Source organism: Trematomus bernacchii, unplaced genomic scaffold (genome assembly GCF_902827165.1).
Source record: "Trematomus bernacchii unplaced genomic scaffold, fTreBer1.1, whole genome shotgun sequence".
Taxonomy (NCBI): domain Eukaryota; kingdom Metazoa; phylum Chordata; class Actinopteri; order Perciformes; family Nototheniidae; genus Trematomus; species Trematomus bernacchii.
The window spans coordinates 1,107,498-1,125,249 of NW_022987784.1; the positions used below are offsets into that span (position 1 = coordinate 1,107,498).

The window sequence follows — 17,752 nt, forward strand, 5'->3', positions numbered from 1 at the left end:
AACCCAACGCACTGAAAAATAAAAAGGGCCAAGGCCTTGAAAAAACACAAACTCCTCTGGCTGTCAGACACTTCAGAGGAGGCTTCGACAGGTGTGTTTCTGACCCCCCGCCCCCCACCCCCTTGTCACGCTGTCACCATGCTCCAATCCACCTGTTGCCCCTCTGGAAAACACACTCCTCAGCTGCCCTGCGGGACACCATAACACACACGCACACATCCTGGCAGGCCCTGTGTTAGTCATATGGAACCCTGACAGAAGATATTCACTCACACACTGCCTTTTCAGCTCTGAAATGCTACAGAGAAGTACAACAAAGCATGGCGAGCACACGCAGTATTTACACAATAGATAAATGAATTTTGTAAAGTTGAGTATCATTTTGATCTCACAAGTAATCTTTAACAGTAATGTCAAGCAATATTCTGAAAATCCCACTGGTTTCTGCTCCTCAAATGTTTGCTGGTGTTCCTCACCTCTGTGATAGTAATCTGAATATATAAGGATTTTAGACAGTTGGTTTCACAAACCTATGATTTTCAATTTTTAAATAAATCACATTGGCTTTGGGGACTAGTAATGGGTGGGTGTTCTCTATTTTCTGACATGTTATAGACTCTTCACTCAGTAATTGTTAAAAATAGTACATTTGAATTATTTGAATTATTTTCTCCAATTTATGAGCTGTTCTTGGGGTATTTCACAAAACAGAATTATCAGGTTACTCTGCAAATTATAAAAAAAACAGCCTGTGAAATGCTGCACATGTACAACATATGCCTAAATCATAGATCAACAATTTAAGTTTATTTAATTGTGGATTACCAGCATATAAAATAATTCATACATTTATCTTAAGTTAACTTTTGATATCTTTCTTTTTGATAAAACGGTATGACTTAAATGAAGAAACACCTCATAGCACCACTTACAGTATGTCTTAATTCCAGTTGAGTGTTTTTACTAAAGTAGCAGAAACACGAGAGATATTACAGTTACCGAATAATCCCGAACCTTGCTGAAGTGAAAGCAGTAAATGTTCCCATTATGCAGCTGAATGACCCCAGTCAGTGTTATATTAAATCTTATATATATAATATTACAATTACTTAATATTGTTGCTGAACAGTGAAAGCTGTGCCTTGGTTGAGGCAGCTCATTTCTAATCATGTTTTTGAAGGTGGTCACGTTCCTCATGTAAAATACGAATCTGCTGTCAAATGTAGGGGATTTTCTCTCTAAAATGTTGTTAAATGAAAATACTCAAGTACTGATACCAGTGACTTCAAATGAGCTCCAGTTCAAATCAACAATATCTTAATACTAAATAATGAATGAAACTAATAATCAAAGGACACATTCAGGATAACAGTATAATGTTTTGGAAAAGGACCTTTTATAAGCTTTATTTTGCTGATGACAAAGGCTTTACTTTAAGTGAAGTAGAATTCATCAGAACTTATACTTTGCTTGTCCATTTTCATTTCTTGCGTCCTCCACTTCTGTCCTGATTCTGTACACTTCTACACCGCTGTATATATTAACAAGGGAACTTTTTACTGCAAATTGTATCCATCCGACAGCTGAAGTTATTTAGTGTGATTTAAAATAATGTAAAAGATTAAATCATATAAAACAGCTATTATCAACCACAACATGTTAACAATAATGAAATGATGTGCCTAATGTAATAACAATTCTGACAGACCATTTACCAGCAGGCTGAGTAGCCTACTTTTAAACTTTAAGTCAATTTTGCTGGTATTACTTCAATTTTCTAATCCAGTACATTTGACAAAATATTTTCATATTGTGCTCTGATTACTTTTTACTCAAGCAACATATTACGTTTTTTCTACAATCATAAAATCGCAAGTCTTTAAAACACAGTTATTCTAATTATCGAAAAAGACAAATAAATCATGACATCAAATATAAAACGTAACAATAACGGTAACACTGCACACACTTGAGAAACACTCCGAATTAAACGTGCGAGTTAATCATAAACAGTTGAATTTCCCCAGCTTCGCAGATGTAAAACTTCACCCGGACAGACGCTAATGTTTGACTGCACTTCTGTGACGTTATTCCTTCAAAAACACAACAAAAGTTCCGGCTGCAGCACAGGAAGTTACAGCACACACACTGCAGTGCTGGAATTAAAGACCAAAAAATGCAGGAATTTGGGCGAAGAAATGCCAGATATTTGAGGAATGTTATTTCCGACAGTGAGAGAGAAGCATTGAGAGAGAAAGCGTGAAATACTCACAACCCAGATATTCTACAAACTGAAAGTTTACACTCCGGTAGAAGACGCGGTTTAAATGTGAACATGAGAGCAGCACTTTGAATATTAGAAAACACTTGTTGAGCTTACCTGGGAGGACTGTCAGCGGACTGATACTCAGGCAGGTAGAACAATAATTTGTTTTTTTTATTAAGAATAACTCAGTCTAATGCTTTTCTATTGTTTTGATTGTTTTCTGCTGCCTAGTCTCCTTCCTGAAGCCGCTTGTTTGGAGCGAGAGGAGGGCAGGAATTTCAGGAATTAGCCGTGGTATGACATGAAGCCTGGAAAAAGCCAGAGAAAAGACCAAGGGAGGGAGAGAAGGAGGGGAGGTGAGGGAGGGAGGTCTGACCGGTCAACACGTAATGGCGAGGGGGAGGAGAGGAGGGGAGGAGGGCTCCATAAAGGAAAGGAAAGGGTTGTGAGAGGGGGGAGTGCGAAGGAAATATCAAGAATAAAGTATGACTGTAAAAGCCACTGCTTTTATGAGAGGGACAAACAGGATAATAAGAAGACAACTTCTTTATCATGACTTGCAATGGGTGACAAAAGACTGTGGTCCGGATGTTATATACTGTATACAATACATAATTATAAGCCTTGCTTTGACCTTTTTATCCTCTCATGTTAGAATTAAGTCTATTGAACTTTATCTAGGTTTAAAATGAACAACTATCCAAGTTTGTCCAGATAATAATGTAATACAATTTGAAAGATGTAGGGTATAGGATCTTTTTTTTGGTATTGTTATCGAAAAAGACAAAAAAGGAACAAGATAATCTGACTAAAGAATTTGTTGCCTATGAGCAATCATTTGAGTTAATATTTAATGCTTTTTTTTGTTTTATTCATAACAACTTTCTCCAGCAGATCATGCCAGTTTATAACCTTTTTGGTGGGCTTAATGTTCTCAAGTTAATTTGTTTATGCCCTATAACACATTATATTGAATATAGAAAAAACAATTGTAGTACCATCTTCAGGAAAATGCTCTCGTCAGGTGTTTTAGTTAAGGAGAAGATATCATTTAGTTTATGCTTTATTGAATTAGTTTATATTACAATGTTTGAAGAGATTCCCCATGTGACTCTTTGGAGTCCCAGTTTTCAAACACATTTTGCTTTTATTCTCCAGCTGGTGAAAGCAATATAACTGCTTCTTTACATGGGCGTGTTGTGCAAGTCATTAGAGCTGATCTGAGATGTGATTCTGAGCTTCAGACTGTGGTGAGGCAACACATGAGTACATGTGGGTAACAGAGACCTCCAGTGGACACTGTGGGTATGACATGCTGCTGGTTCATGCTAACATCACTTCGACACAACACACTTTTCTACAATTGTTAAGAATCGACTTATCATCGTTGTTTAAAAAAAGACAGCAGCTACGTTACAGTGGACCATATTTATCACACAAAAACATCTTTAAGACTTACCAGTTGTTGTTAAGTCGCCGTTGTGCTCAGATGGAGATACTTCCTTGTTCAATGGAAATTCCCAGCAGTGCCACACTCCTTCCATTTCTAAAACACGGATGAATTTACTCCAGTGGATGTAATTTAGTGCATCGGAAAAGAGCTTGTTTTCATCCTCTGACTTGTTTTTCTCTATCATCTCTTCACTGGGTTGCTTGGAGTCTCCCCCCACACACTTCATGGTGTTTGATTTCCCAACGATACTCACCCATCGAAAGCTGGGCCTCGTGACACAGGTGCATTTGTACTGCATTCAATGAGGACCCGTTCATGACCCACAGCTGATTCCAATCTAACTAATTAGCTAATGTGCCGCACCAGTGATGATGTAGCTGTGTGACATTAGATGTAAAGTACTTATGCTAACATATAGTTTATGTTTGTACCTTCAAACTGTTTTTTTATTCTAATTTTCTCTGTTGTATTTTACTCGCCACCCTTCAGAGAGGGCATTGGAAATGGGGACAGCGCCCTCTGGAGTTGAAGGGACTTAAGTGTTTTGAGCACATAAATAAAGGAACACCACTGATTTTACATGTCAAAGTCAATTTACTAGTGGCAGAGAGTACTACTCAATCTGTAATGTATAATTAATTATATGGCTTAGGAGTAGCAATTACTCCTATAAAAACATACTATTTCTTTCACAGACAACATTTTGACCTTTACAAGCACAGGTGTCAATATTGAAATGAATGGTAGCTGATTTACAATTACCTGTCCTTTTCCTACTATGACAAGTCAAAATGCCTATTGTCTTGTAGACTACAATTCGTAAAGGCCCAATGAACGAACCCATGGAGATACTGTTGCGTTGCATTATGGGAAATGTAGGCTTCAAGAAGTAAACGCACTATGGTTCACCAGCAACAACTAAATGTACATGGCCTCACTTTAACTGTATGCTACAAGGAAAACAAATCCAGAAAGACATGTGTAATTCAAAACATTCAAATCACTTTATTTAAAAAGTTTAATTGCAATCAAGTTTGAAACCTAGTGAAATACATTGATTCTGATTGGCCTAAGATACACATCTTCCTTCAACATCAAGTCTATTCAAACCATGTACTCAAACCCAAGTGAGAGATGCATTCACATTGATTTCCTTCTTTAAATGTTCCTCCTTTTGGTGCTCATTCCTTTTCCATTAAAAATTAATTTACTTAAAACAGTGGTACATTTACCCAACAACCCAAAGTGGTCTACAAACAGTCTGGAGTAGACTCTGTTAAATAAAGCCTATTACTGTACAAACTACAGGAGTTTTTCTTGCACTCATTTGAAGGACATTTAAAAAAAGAGATTAAGTTGATCTAAGAAGAATATAAATTAACTTAAAAGCCTCCTGTTGGTGAAGAAGTTGTACTATTGTATTTAAAAAAACTTCTATAGAAAATACTTGGAATGTATAGGAAGGTATGTACAAAATGGGACCTTTAGTGACACTTCCTCATGCAGGTTTACAGTATACTATAGGTCGGGTTATTGACCGAGAAAGGGAGAACAATGTTCATAAAAACATTTACACTTTGCTGTGCGAAACAGTGACACACTGCAGGGATTGACATTGACAGAAAACCCAGGCAAAGGTCTAGAGAGACACTCTTAGACATTGCCTTATGGTGTTGGAAGGGAGTTTTGGTCCACGTTGAGTAAACCCTTCACAACACTTATGGAATGACAAATGAAACTGGGATGTAAACCCTAAGTTTACCCACATTTCCTCATGTTCACAATGTATGAGTCCAGTTCACTTCAAGGGTCTTCCTTTGTTTTGCCCCATAGACACTTCTTCCTCTCCTCATCCTCCACGTCCAGGGACTTTCTTCTTCTTCTTTTTTAAAGCATTGTCTCTTCCTGCCTTTTTTCTACTTTAACACATGACATCCACACTCCAAGCATCATTTCTTTGAAAGGAACTTCATCTTGTTTCCTGAAAAAAACAAGAACAGATGTGATTTAAACTTAACAGAAACATAGCCAAAATCAGTTGCTCTGTATATGTTAACTGTTTAACTAGTTGCAATACATTGAAGCTATAGAGTCAATCTTACCTAGACCCTTGAGGAACTTGTTGACTCCTCGCTGCTCGCTCCCCGGCAGTGAGTCGAGATACTCCTGTGCTCTCACCTCAAATAAACCTGTAAATAAAAATAAATTAAAAAGGTGAATATTACAGGTCAAGAATCTATACAGGTCGAATGCAAGTATTTTAATTTTCAATAAATGTTGACATATGAAATGACAAACTAAGATGGATCGGAAATGTATTTCAAGTTGACCAAGGAACATTCAAAACTATAACTAGATCCTTGCTCCTTCCTCACTTGTTCTGGAGCTTTTGAGTGTCACACAGTCGTCATCATCAAATACAAGTTATGGAGTGGCTAGTGTGGCTCCCCATTTTGTTTATTTTGTGCATTCTCTTTTTCCATTGAAAGTTGAAATATCTACGGTTCCATTAAAACATTTGCTGAGGAAGACCATGTAATGTGATTGTGGTGGTCTAATGGATAGTGAGGTGGGCTGAAGATCGGAAGGTTGTGAGTTCAAATCCCGCCTGGAACACCACCACTAGTGTGCCCTTGAGTAAGGCACTTAGTCCTTAGTTACTCCAGGAAGAATGTCCCTGTAATGGGTTATTGTAAGTCGCTTTGGATAAAAGCGTCAGCTAAATGAAATGTAACACAGTACAAAACTACGTATTACAACTAAATTGATACAATTTCAAGGAACTGAACCTAGAAAAAGGAAACTTGATCACAGTTGAATAGTTAGTAAAAAGACAGATACAACTTTTTTTCATATTAACATATAGGTAAGAGTTTATAACAAATATCTATACTTTCACTATAATAACCTGTACTGCAACACTACTGCAGGTGATGTAACATCAGTACCTCTGAGGCCCTGCCTGCGCAGCTCCCTCTCCTGGATGAAGCCAGTGAACATCTGGGTCTCCATGAACACCTCCAGGAACCTTTTCAAGCTCTTGGACGTGACCGCTTTGCGAAATTGTTCACGCTGAAAGGACGAGGAGGGGGAAGAAGAGGGGCTGGGCAAAGTTGGGGAGGAGACAGACTCTTCATCCCGCTCCCCTCCTCCCATGAAGAGGGAGTAGTGACCCACCATCTCCACGAAGAAACGCACAAAGGCCTCCGACACCACCGTGCTGAGCGAGCTGGAGTCTGAGTGGAGGTAAAGGAGTGATAATAAATGAATTAGAAAAGATTAAATCACAACATATTCACTGACGTACACAAAAGAATGATGACTACATCCAGTATCTGCCAAAGATTGATCAATAGCAATTACTCAAAGACTATTTTGCCAAGTCATTTAAAATAAAACGTCTTACTCAGCAAGTAGTAAAATAAAGTCCCTATTAACTGGAAACTCACAGATACTCCCCTACTCATACAAATCACTTTTTACAAATTACATTACACTCTCAGAAATACATAAGTTGTCTGCATACATAAAAAGACGGTGTCTCTTAGCCTTGTTATTAGTGTGCCTTTTACACCATTATTCACCATTGGGCAGATCTCCTTTATCGCAGGCCAGCTCCTTCCTCTTGTCCAGCACATGCTCCAGAGCCGCCTGCAGCTTGTGGGGAAGAATGGAGTCCTCATCATCCAGCTGTGAAGTGAAGACACAGATGTTAACACAGTAAACATGCTGCAGTCAATCAACATATCTTACATAACATCTGGTAGAACCACCATATGTTTAAAAGGACACCATGTGGTAATAGACAGATTTTCCTTATGTTTCTACCTGTCGTAGGAAGCGGCTGTTCCCGAGGTCGACCACCAGGACCTGAGGGAAGAGCAGAGGGAGAGTGAAGTCATTTCCTGGAGCTATTGTTAAGAGGAGGAAAGCCCCAGGATCAAGGGCACTGCAGTCAGTACTTCACCAACAAAGAATAATCATCGCACCTCTTCGATGGGCAGCTCTTTGAGTCGAGGCAGGGAGCTGGAGAGGAGGCCGACTATAAAGGGGGTAGGGGTGCAGACAATATCCAACATGGAGGGTGGGAGCACGGGGATGTACGTGTGCTGCCAGGTGAAGGGGTAGAGTAGAGCCACTACTGCATGGCAACACTGAGACAATGTGCTGGGGAGAAAATGAGAGGGAAAGGAAAAGGTAAACGCTTATTCAACAACGACAAATCATTGTCATAATACAGTATAGCATCAAAAAAACTATGTTTGAAAGAACATAAGACAAGCCTTTAAAAAACTGTGAATTAAACTACAAAGAGTACTGTATATCGACTTTCAGCAGAAAATGTAATAATGGAAGTTTTTAAATCATTAAACCATAATGTAGCTATTCAGTAGCTTTTGAATGTATCATTTATTGCATGTCAGACGCAGTATTTAAGCTAACATATATGACAGGTCCTTAAAGGGTAATCAAAATAAAATGTTAATATCTACAATGTCATGGCAACTCAAATTAATCTGATAAGGAAAGTATGGCAAAAATAACCACTTAAAGGTGGGGTAGGTAAGTTTGAGAAACCGGCTCGATATACACTTTTTGTTATATTCCATGGAATGCTCTTAACATCCCGATAGCAATGAATATCTTAAGTGCTTTGACAAAAAATCTATAAATAAATGTCATCTGTGGAAGCCTTAGTACTGTAAAAAGCACGACCAATCATTTTAGCCCGGCCCGGCTAAAATAACTGGATGGCCTACCTGCCTGTCAGCCTTCCATCGGGGCACAAACTTATCTCGTGCCCTCATTGGTCACGTGCGCGTTCGTGTGTGTTGGAGGAGGGGCTCTGTAAGGAAGTGGCAGATTTTTTCCGGCTGTGTATTTTCACATTTTAGCGCACTCGAGCTGGTTTCTCCAAAATTACCTACCCCACCTTTAAAACGACCTTGTTGTGAGATTGTTGTCAACTTCTGCTTCTAATGTCAAGAATGAACTATTAACCCTATAATATTATCCTTATTTATCATGGTACAGTAGTAATATGTTATCTCATACCCCTGTATTGTAACGTAGCATACATATAATGTATAGTTTAGTATTGTTTAATGTGCAGGCACAATCTAGCACCTTACTATACTGTAGGGAACTTATTGCAGTCAGCTGTGGATATTAAGTATAGCAGGTCAAGAGAGTAATAGTGATACAAAATAGAGAGTATTTCTTCATCTTTGATTTTAAGACACTGGTCAACAACATTGTACTTAACATGTCAAAAAGTATAGAAAGCCTCAGAAATCTATGAAAAAGCGAAAAGCACATCCCTGAAGGCCGTTTATAATGTCTGTGTGTTATCTTTTAACAATCTAAAATACTAAAGTCTAGTCTCTGCCACAAGATGGTGCTAACCCACTCCTCCAGGAACTAAATCTTTCCTACCATCGTTTCTTAATTTGGAACATTATGTTAAAACTTCATTCCTTTTGCTCCAACAAACCCGTTGTTACCCTGAGAGAAATGTTAAAAAGCATCTCTTCGGGGAGCGTGATGCAACACTTATAAAAACTATACAGCAGCAGCAAACACACTCACCCCCCCGCTGCTGACTTAATGTCTCCCGGGTGTGCATCTGCTCACAGTTAATTCATTAAAAAATTGATTGATGGGGCCAAGTTTCCACAGCACAGCTTATGAGCTCTGGTGAGAAATTCTCTTTATACTACCTTTCAAACAGCAGTACGAGATGTATGTATGAGATACACAGAACATCTTAACCTATATCTGAACTGATTCTGCTTGAACACAGTGTACTGTGATACTTAAAGTTTTTACGTGGACAGTGTGGGTGTGATGACGTCGATGTGAACACGTGTAAGCTCTGAAGCCTAGCTCCTTCTATCTGGCGTCCATGACAGTTTTCCAGAGAAGAAGTGATTGTTCCCCAGGCGACTGTATAACATAACAGCATTCCTTCCTCTCACACTCGGTCGGGATCTTCTTTTCCTCAGACTGTTTGTCGACTTGAGGTCTCTCTGTCACATCCTTCAAACTCTATACTATTGGTCTTTCCCAGCATCAAAAAACACCTCCAGTGATAATTCAATCGCAGGAGATATAATAAACGATATGCCTGTTGCGCTTGGAAATGTCATCTATAGGTCGGAAAGCAGAATAAACACCCTGCTGGGTATCAGAATATTTGCTGCTGGAGCCAACCTGAGTTTGTCGGCAGTGAAGATGACCCTGCGCTCCAGAAGCAGAGAGGCAAACACTCGGAGAAGGAGACGTAGACTCAAGGAGGAAAAGAGACATTCAAAGTCCACATGTTCCAGTCGAGAATCTGAAGGCCTACACAGCTCTATCACCTGTAGGAAAGGGAGAGAAAGAATTATATTAGATACTTATGTACATACACATTAAATCACTAGTATGACTATTTAGATCATCTTTATTGCATATGGGTTTTGCCCAAAAGAGAAGGGGAAAAAACGACTGGTTTTCCACTGAAACACCACCCACAGTCCCACAGTCTTTTGGTTCCATTATTATTAGATAGATACAATTTGGTGTATTTTACAATGCTGGAATGTAATGTGATGTGCTGCCTGGAGATGATGTGATGTGCTGCCTGGAGATGATGTGATGTGCTGCCTGGAGATGATGTGATGTGCTGCCTGGAGAATGTCCCTTTCCAAGCCCCTGGAGCTTTAGGCAATCCTCCTTCATATTCCCTTAATAAAGAAACAAACAAACCTCTGTCCCAGAGCCAGGTAGGAAGTTTTTGACAGTGATGGTTCTTCCTGGAGCGGGGAAGGGAGCCTCCATTATGCCTCTCATGAAAGGCTGCACCAGAGCCGGGGAGATAGCCCTCCTCTTCTCCACTTCATCCAGGATCTGCAGAACACAGGGAAAGGACAAATATGTATGAGTCTACAGATTTTCTGTTATTTAACTATTTCTATTTTAGATTTGGGGGGTGATTTAAACTTGATACGACTCAACTTTATTGCAATTCTTTATGGCTTTAATTCAATTTGTATATATCATTTTTTCGTCTTATTGATACAGTGGAGTAAAACGTCCCAAATTAAAAACAGCCTGAAACCATCATGTGTACTCCTCTACATGCATAGAGTACACATCTGTATAGCATTACACTTTAATGAAGCTGATCTGATACAGATGAAACACATTCAGAACATCATCAGCAAGGAGTACTTCCAATGTAGAGGCAGCTTTTAATATAATAGAAGATAGACTGTAGTTAGTTACCCTTCTCCTTAACAAACCCACTTTTAGCATTCACACATGTACACGGCACATCTATAAGAACACATGCATATAAATCTAAGGCCCAATACAGGGAACCTTTTTCCACTGCGGTAACCACATCAGCTGCACTTCACATGTGCGTCTGTACTGCAGCCAGCACTGCACCGCTCTGTGGGAAAGAAGAGCCGGCAGAGGGTGGGTGGGGCTCTGCGGGCACCGAGGGTGGTAGCTCTGTACTCTTCTAGTGGGGGTGGGGTTGTATGTATGCTTTGGTATGGTATAACACGGGGGTGTCCAAACTTTTTTCACTGAGGGCCACATACAGAAAAATATAATAAGGGCTGGGCCCCTTACTAGAGATGAGGTATATTGCGTCATGAGTTAAGTTATAAATTAGCTAAATCAATCAAATGTAGGTAAATTATGCTTGATTCTTGAAAATGCTTTAAGAAAACAATTGCCTACATCACAGCTTTCCATGAGGTTTCATTTATTTTGTTGGCAGCTTAAAAGAGAAGCCTCAGATTGATTATACGGAGAAATAAGAAGGGTACATTTCAAGCTTGTTATGTAAATAAGTTATTGTGCTTATTTCTTATCAACTAAGATTTGGTAGACATTTTTTTCAACTTTAGTAGACTGAATTTATTTGAAAAGATGGCTTATAACACATGAATACTACTGTGTAATATATGTTTACATATATATTTAAGAAGTACAATATAAGACAAGCACCATTTTCATTTTCACGGGCCGCATTTGGCCCCCAGGCCGTATTTTGGACACCACTGGTATAACACATGTGATTCTGGGCAAACTTCTGTTCATGCTGAGCGCAGTATATCTACCTTGGAGAAGAGGTCGAAGCAGCCCAGGCGGCTGACGATGCAGTAGACCTCAGGAAGCCTCCGGCCTTTACCACTGGGCTGTGAACAGGAAAAAGACAGCTTCAAAACCCTGCGGTGTCACAAGACTGCTCACCCAAGTATAACCACACGGATTAGACAACTGGAGCAAAGCAAAGCCTTTGTTTGGCAGAGACTTTGTAGACTTTCAATTTGAAAAAAGGGTGACAGCGCTATCAGAATTTGGATGAGCATGTCTATAATGAAGGATTATCTAGCAGCATTATAAGCGCACACCATATACCAATAACATACCAATAATCGCCGACAGTAGCCAAACCGCCTGCTTCCATCCTCACCCGTCAGGACGAATGAGAACGTCTCGCTGGAAATAAAAGACAAAATAAAAGTGAAATATGTATAGCTGTTGAAATTGTGCAGAAAAGACTGTTGTGGAAACAGAAACTCTTGAACATGACTTTGTTTTTAGGCAAACAAGGGTATGACTTTGTACGTGGGAGGGAAGAGCCTCGGGACAGGCTTATTGCACCGCAAATATCCACACAAATCTCCCTTATCTCTCTGCCTGACAGGCACTTATTGATGGATGACAACCTTCCTGACAGGCTAGAGTGTCAGCAAGTTCAATGCAGGTGTGTGTTTGGTGCCCCCCCCCCACTCATCGAACATTCGCCTCCAGGTAATTATTAGCCAGGACACACTTCATCACCTCTCTGAACAATGCACACGTTGAGAGGCTAAGCTAGGAGGTATTGGGTAATATAGACACTTTTTAACATTACACAAAGAGGGCGGATTTTGTAATAACAAACCAGGTGTGAGGTGCTAAACCCACCCTCTCTCCCTGTAATCATCAGCACCTAATCATTAAAGAAGGAACAGACTTCTTTACAAGCCAAGAGGTCATTTAGTATTTTGGGCTTTCAGCTTCTTCTCTAACAAGTGGCTATTAGCAACAGCTGAGCTATTAACACTGTGCCGGGAAGTTCCTGTGTCCCTGTTTTGTTTCACTCTTTGTATTTGTGAGGTGCAGTCAGACTGGGACTGACCTGGGGAAGTTGTCGACAGGCGCCCAGTCTTTGGCGTCAGGAAAACAGAACTGAGGGATGACCTTCAGCTGGTCCTCAGTCTCCCGCATGAACTTAAAGCTCCTCTCAAGCTGGATGGAAAAAAGAGAGGAAATGTGAAAAGGAGTATATTCAAAGAGACCTGAAGTATAATACTATTTAAGTCTTAAACTCTCATGTTTCACACTCACACACAGACAGATATCTTGCTGTTTAACTTGCTGTCTAAAACTGAGGTCAATCTTAAACAGAAACATCTGTATACAGAAATTAGATAAGAAAAAACCACTGAAAGTGCAGATTTTTCTAATGCCAAAACAATGTTAATCTTTTCCTAATCCTTAATGTTCATTATCATAATATTGTAGTGTCATTGTTTAAGTTAATATGAGTAGAGCCAAAGGTAATTCAATGTGATAAGATAATGCTTAATGACATTGTTAAAACCACACTATTGAGGTATTTTGCACATACAGTACAGTACTGGATAACATCACTGTTAAGAAGCTGAAACCACTTTATTTTTTTTTGTATTTTGTGATGAAATTGAAGTTATTTTCCATCTTTTTTTTAGTCAGTAGCACAACAGTCACACTGCTCTAAATATATGAGGCTATTTCTTTTTTTACTGCATGAAACCTGCTGTTGCTGTTCCCAGAAGCAAAGAAAATCCCTTTTTCTTTTCCCAGAAGAGTTCAAACCAGGTGCTCATAAACCACAGGTTGAATTATTGCCTTTGGTCTGTTGGGAAACTGGACATTTCTTTAGATAATAATATCTACAATAATGTCTCCTTCTTCCAACATCATTTCAGGTGTGTTACTTTGCAACAGCTCAAATGCCTCTCCCTGTGTACCTTGAGAGGGAACTGCTGTGTGACTTCAGGCAGGTATGGGACTCCAGCCTTGGTCTTATGGAGCGCAACAACTATAAAATACTCAAAGAGGTTCCTCTCCTGCAGCTCCATCAGATCCCTCTCCAAGGCCCGGTACCGCCCCGTCTGCCTCAGCATGGACTGGACCGACACCAGGCGCTGGCTGTGAGCTGAGGACAAGAGAGACACGTATTATGCAAATACATCCATGGCATGTTTCCACACATAAACAACATATGGATAGAGGGTCAGCGTGAGGCCACCATGTACATCTGCAGCTGTGTCAACCCAACTATTTCATATCTATACAGCTTAGCATCACTTACTTAGCACAATACTGTGGGTAAGTATACACTTTCTGTCCTCACCTTGTAGTTTCTCCTCTGTGTCACTTTCCGACTCGCTGTTTTCATCCGTCACTGAATGAAAGCGAAGAAAGAGTGAAAATGGAAAACAGAGTGTGAGCAGACTGCAAAAAACGATCTCAGGAAACTAAAAGCACATGGAATCTGCTCTCCTTGCTTTCATTACAGCCTCCAACACACACACACTCCTCTCACACACACGGGTCACTCAACTGACCACAGAATGTTTCTCTGCCCATAAAACTAAGTGGATACATGTGATCGTCCCTTTTATGGGGGTACACCTGTAAAGTCTTTCTGGTCAAACTGAGGTTTGTAGTAAAGGTAACGTGAATAAAAGTGTCTGCAGAGGGTAGATGGGGATTCAGGGATCAGTGTATACATTTTAGTTACATTTCTAGTCATAACCAAATAACCATTTGCCCATAAAACACTACTATACTACTGTTATTTGTTATTGTATTAATAAAAACGTTTAGAAATATTTTAACGGCATCTGAAATTGAACGTGTTGCACATTTAGTAGTTTGGCATGATTTAGGATTTATTTTAGCTTTTTAACTTAAAGTGGACCTATCATGCTATATTTGAATAATATAGTGTAGGACCATACCTATATAAGGCATATTTATACTTTTCTTTTTTCAAAATACCAAACAGATCATGCATTTTAGCCATGCCTCATTTTGCTCAATTTGACATTTTTTAGCTCTGTTTTTGCAAGGGCTGATTCTGTGAGAACAGCACCACCTACAGGCCTGGCATATGTACTACAGCGTCTCCAGCGCTTTCGAACGGCAATGGCCGTGGCTGTCTCCTCCTGATTGGTGGAGTTGGCCCAATAGCCGTAGCGCCACTGTCCTGACGTCAGGACAGTGTTCAAATCTGGATCAGTTTTTATCAGATCCGTTGCAGCCCCTTTTTTAGAGATTCGGGTATGGAGGAAAATAGAGAGGGTTGTGTTTTCTGACACATGGTGAGTTCCCTGGAACACCGGGGACACATATTCATGTTTAAAGACGTACAAAAGTGCATTTAGCATGATAGGTCCCCTTTAAACTAATATGCAAATTGATACTAATACTAATATACTCTTAATACATGTGTTTGTTAGTGCGGGTTTTTACTAGTATTGCCATGGTGGTATGTATTTTATGTTTCGTGATTTGCTTAACTACTGTGTTTTTTTTAATGTGCATCATCAACCGAAACGGCTTCCTTCCATATCAAAATACCTCTAGTGCAGCAAATCATGGACTCCATGTGCCACAATGATGAATACAGAATAGTGCAGCATCACATGACAGTTGTGTAAAGCTGATGTAAATTGCCTGTAAATGTTACCGTCTTGATAGAAGCATTGAAGAACAGGACATGATTTTTAGTGAAGCAAAGTAAAAAAAAATAGTTTTTCTAAATTCACAGATGATGTGAATTAAATGATATGTATGTGTGGCCTGACTCACCTCTCCCTGAGCTGGACTCTGTCGACTGAGACACCCTCTTCATTCGTTTCTTCCCTCTCCGTGCCTCGAAGATGCCGTTGATTTTCAGCACCATCTGCGGGAGTAGGGGGGAAAAATGTCCATCTTTAACTTCTTAAAGCTAATAAACAAAATTGGCCACGCTCTTCATGAAGTCAATTCAATCCAGCTAGCTTCTGGGAGGCCTTCCTCTGAGCACACTTCTCAAAGGAAATATCCGTCAGAAAATGTTCCCTGCCTCACTCATCCCCAGACGGCAGCATGAGTGGACCAGCTCTGAACTTCCCGGCACCATAAATCACAGACAGAGCAGCAGAGTGAGCTCAGCAAAATGCCTCTCAGACTCCCGTACCTTTGGGATTTTCCTCCTTCTGCGATTGTACGGGTCTCCGGAGAGGCAAGGGGTGTCGTCAGGGCTGCTGGGGGTGGAGGGGGGGCTGATGCGGGAGGGAGAGGAGAAGCCAGTGTCCCTGCCGGTCTTACGGAGCTCCAGGAGTTTGAAGCTTCGCCGTTCTGAATTTTGTCTGAAGAAGCCAGGTTTGGAGGAGAGCTGGGGAGGGGAAAAGATACATAAGAACATTGTTTTAAGTACAGAAGTATTTTTGAATTAAATCTAAATGTTTTTATATTGATTTATCAACAAATTGGTACCTTAGTTGGCGTGTCGGGGACAGGAGATGAGGAGGCAGGTGAAACACATTTGCTTCCCAAGCAACTTCTCTCCAGCTCTATATCTTCATAGGGATTCTCCTTGGAGGGAGGATCTTCAGAAGAAAAGAAAATACATAAAAAAAAATAAATAAAAATAAGAAATCTATGTGACCTTAGTTACACAACAGCTTCCAACGTCTTTCCAATTAGCTGATAAAGCTGTCTTGCCATATCAGTTATATTTGTTTTGCCAGTTTCATCCTACTCCAGATGTGCTGATGGAGAACTTCCAGACTCTGCTTACCCAGCTCATATTTCACTGTGATAAGACGCTTGCAGAGTTCATGCTAACTTTACCCACCAGTCCTCCCCTGCAGATTAGTAGTGAGGACGTTTCATTTTCAAAAACCTGTTTCTCCCTCTTGTCTCTCTTCTCCTGTGCTTTATCAATTCCTCCACCAGATGTGAGCTGTAGGAGTCGGAGGAGCTCCTTCTCCCGTCACAAAAACAAGGGATCAGTGTACTGTATTTCACATTGCCGGCTTGTGACACACTTATCTCTTCAGTGTGTTAGTGCTCTCCGTCAGCTGTGCAGATGTGCAGCAGCCATCAATGTGTGTGTCTGAAAACATGTAGTGGTGGTGACAGTAGCTTTCCTCTCAATCTGAAAACACGCTCAGGCATGTGGATGGTTTTTAAAGCGTGTTGACGAGAACCTGGTTTGCGTGTTGATGACATGCCAGGGAGGATATCACAACGTTTCATCCCTATCTATATCTAGGAACTCCCAAAGCTGCTTTTTGTGTAGACAGCTCTTTGAGTTGCTTTTACCCATGAGACACCGCTGAGAGATCGGTGTCTGAAAGAAGGAAACTATAAAAAAGAATCCAAAATAAGCTGCGGTATCACTCAGATATAATTAAAGTTAATTTGACTGTTGCTAACAAGCGTTTACTCATTACTGGTCTCTTGGATGAAAACCAAAGACACATTGAAGCCATTGCCAGTAATGTGCCTCACATGCGCGCCCCCCCCCCAGTAGCCGACCTCTGCTACAACCTCACACAACGCCACTATTGTACCTTATGAAATCTCGCAGGCTCTAGGTGGGGTTGGCATAACGCTGCAGACAATAAGGTAGGAACGTGGGTCACATTTTGCCGTATCATTTTTAATAAAAGTTAAGCAGCGTGGCTCTAAATTAAAACCTGAGCAGAGTAAAGACAGCTTGGCCTCCTCGTCACCTCTGTTGCTATGACACACGCTGATATGAGAAATTAAACTACAAGGTCATGCAGTGTATGAAGGGTAGGGCAAATAGGACAACATCCAACCTATAGTACACTATGCAACAATGTTTTCAGTTTTACACAATAACGCTTGGAAACCACACGTCTAAAAGGTGACTTTCGACAGACTGTTTTTGGACGTTTTGCTTAGTTAATGACAAAGAAATT

At 40.2% G+C, this 17,752-nt stretch overlaps 2 protein-coding genes across 7 annotated transcripts in view; both read right to left on the reverse strand.

The window, feature by feature from the left end:
• Positions 1-4,132, reverse strand: part of LOC117497430 (transcriptional enhancer factor TEF-3-like) — a 33,202-nt gene extending 29,070 nt beyond the window's left edge. For 5 of the 6 annotated variants that reach the window (XM_034149411.1, XM_034149410.1, XM_034149407.1 and 2 more), the window contains exon 1: positions 2,381-2,551. The gene's annotated coding sequence lies outside the window, so the exon portion shown is untranslated. Of the gene's footprint in view, positions 1-2,380; positions 2,552-3,725 lie in introns of those variants that run through there. The other variant, XM_034149406.1, reaches the window with a different exon arrangement.
• A 569-nt stretch (positions 4,133-4,701) lies between these two features.
• The window catches only part of si:dkey-82f1.1 (DENN domain-containing protein 2A), a 34,821-nt gene continuing 21,770 nt past the window's right edge, over positions 4,702-17,752 (reverse strand). Inside the window, exons 5-20 of the mRNA XM_034149481.1 lie at positions 16,296-16,408; positions 15,997-16,194; positions 15,627-15,720; positions 14,164-14,214; positions 13,778-13,965; positions 12,904-13,013; positions 12,149-12,218; positions 11,837-11,914; positions 10,470-10,610; positions 9,933-10,081; positions 7,709-7,886; positions 7,548-7,589; positions 7,304-7,409; positions 6,668-6,955; positions 5,822-5,908; positions 4,702-5,700 (exon numbers count right to left, since the gene is read on the reverse strand). Coding sequence (XP_034005372.1) covers positions 5,669-5,700; positions 5,822-5,908; positions 6,668-6,955; positions 7,304-7,409; positions 7,548-7,589; positions 7,709-7,886; positions 9,933-10,081; positions 10,470-10,610; positions 11,837-11,914; positions 12,149-12,218; positions 12,904-13,013; positions 13,778-13,965; positions 14,164-14,214; positions 15,627-15,720; positions 15,997-16,194; positions 16,296-16,408 — 1,925 coding nt within the window. The 3' untranslated portion in view covers positions 4,702-5,668. The remainder of the gene's footprint in view (positions 5,701-5,821; positions 5,909-6,667; positions 6,956-7,303; positions 7,410-7,547; positions 7,590-7,708; positions 7,887-9,932; positions 10,082-10,469; positions 10,611-11,836; positions 11,915-12,148; positions 12,219-12,903; positions 13,014-13,777; positions 13,966-14,163; positions 14,215-15,626; positions 15,721-15,996; positions 16,195-16,295; positions 16,409-17,752) is intronic.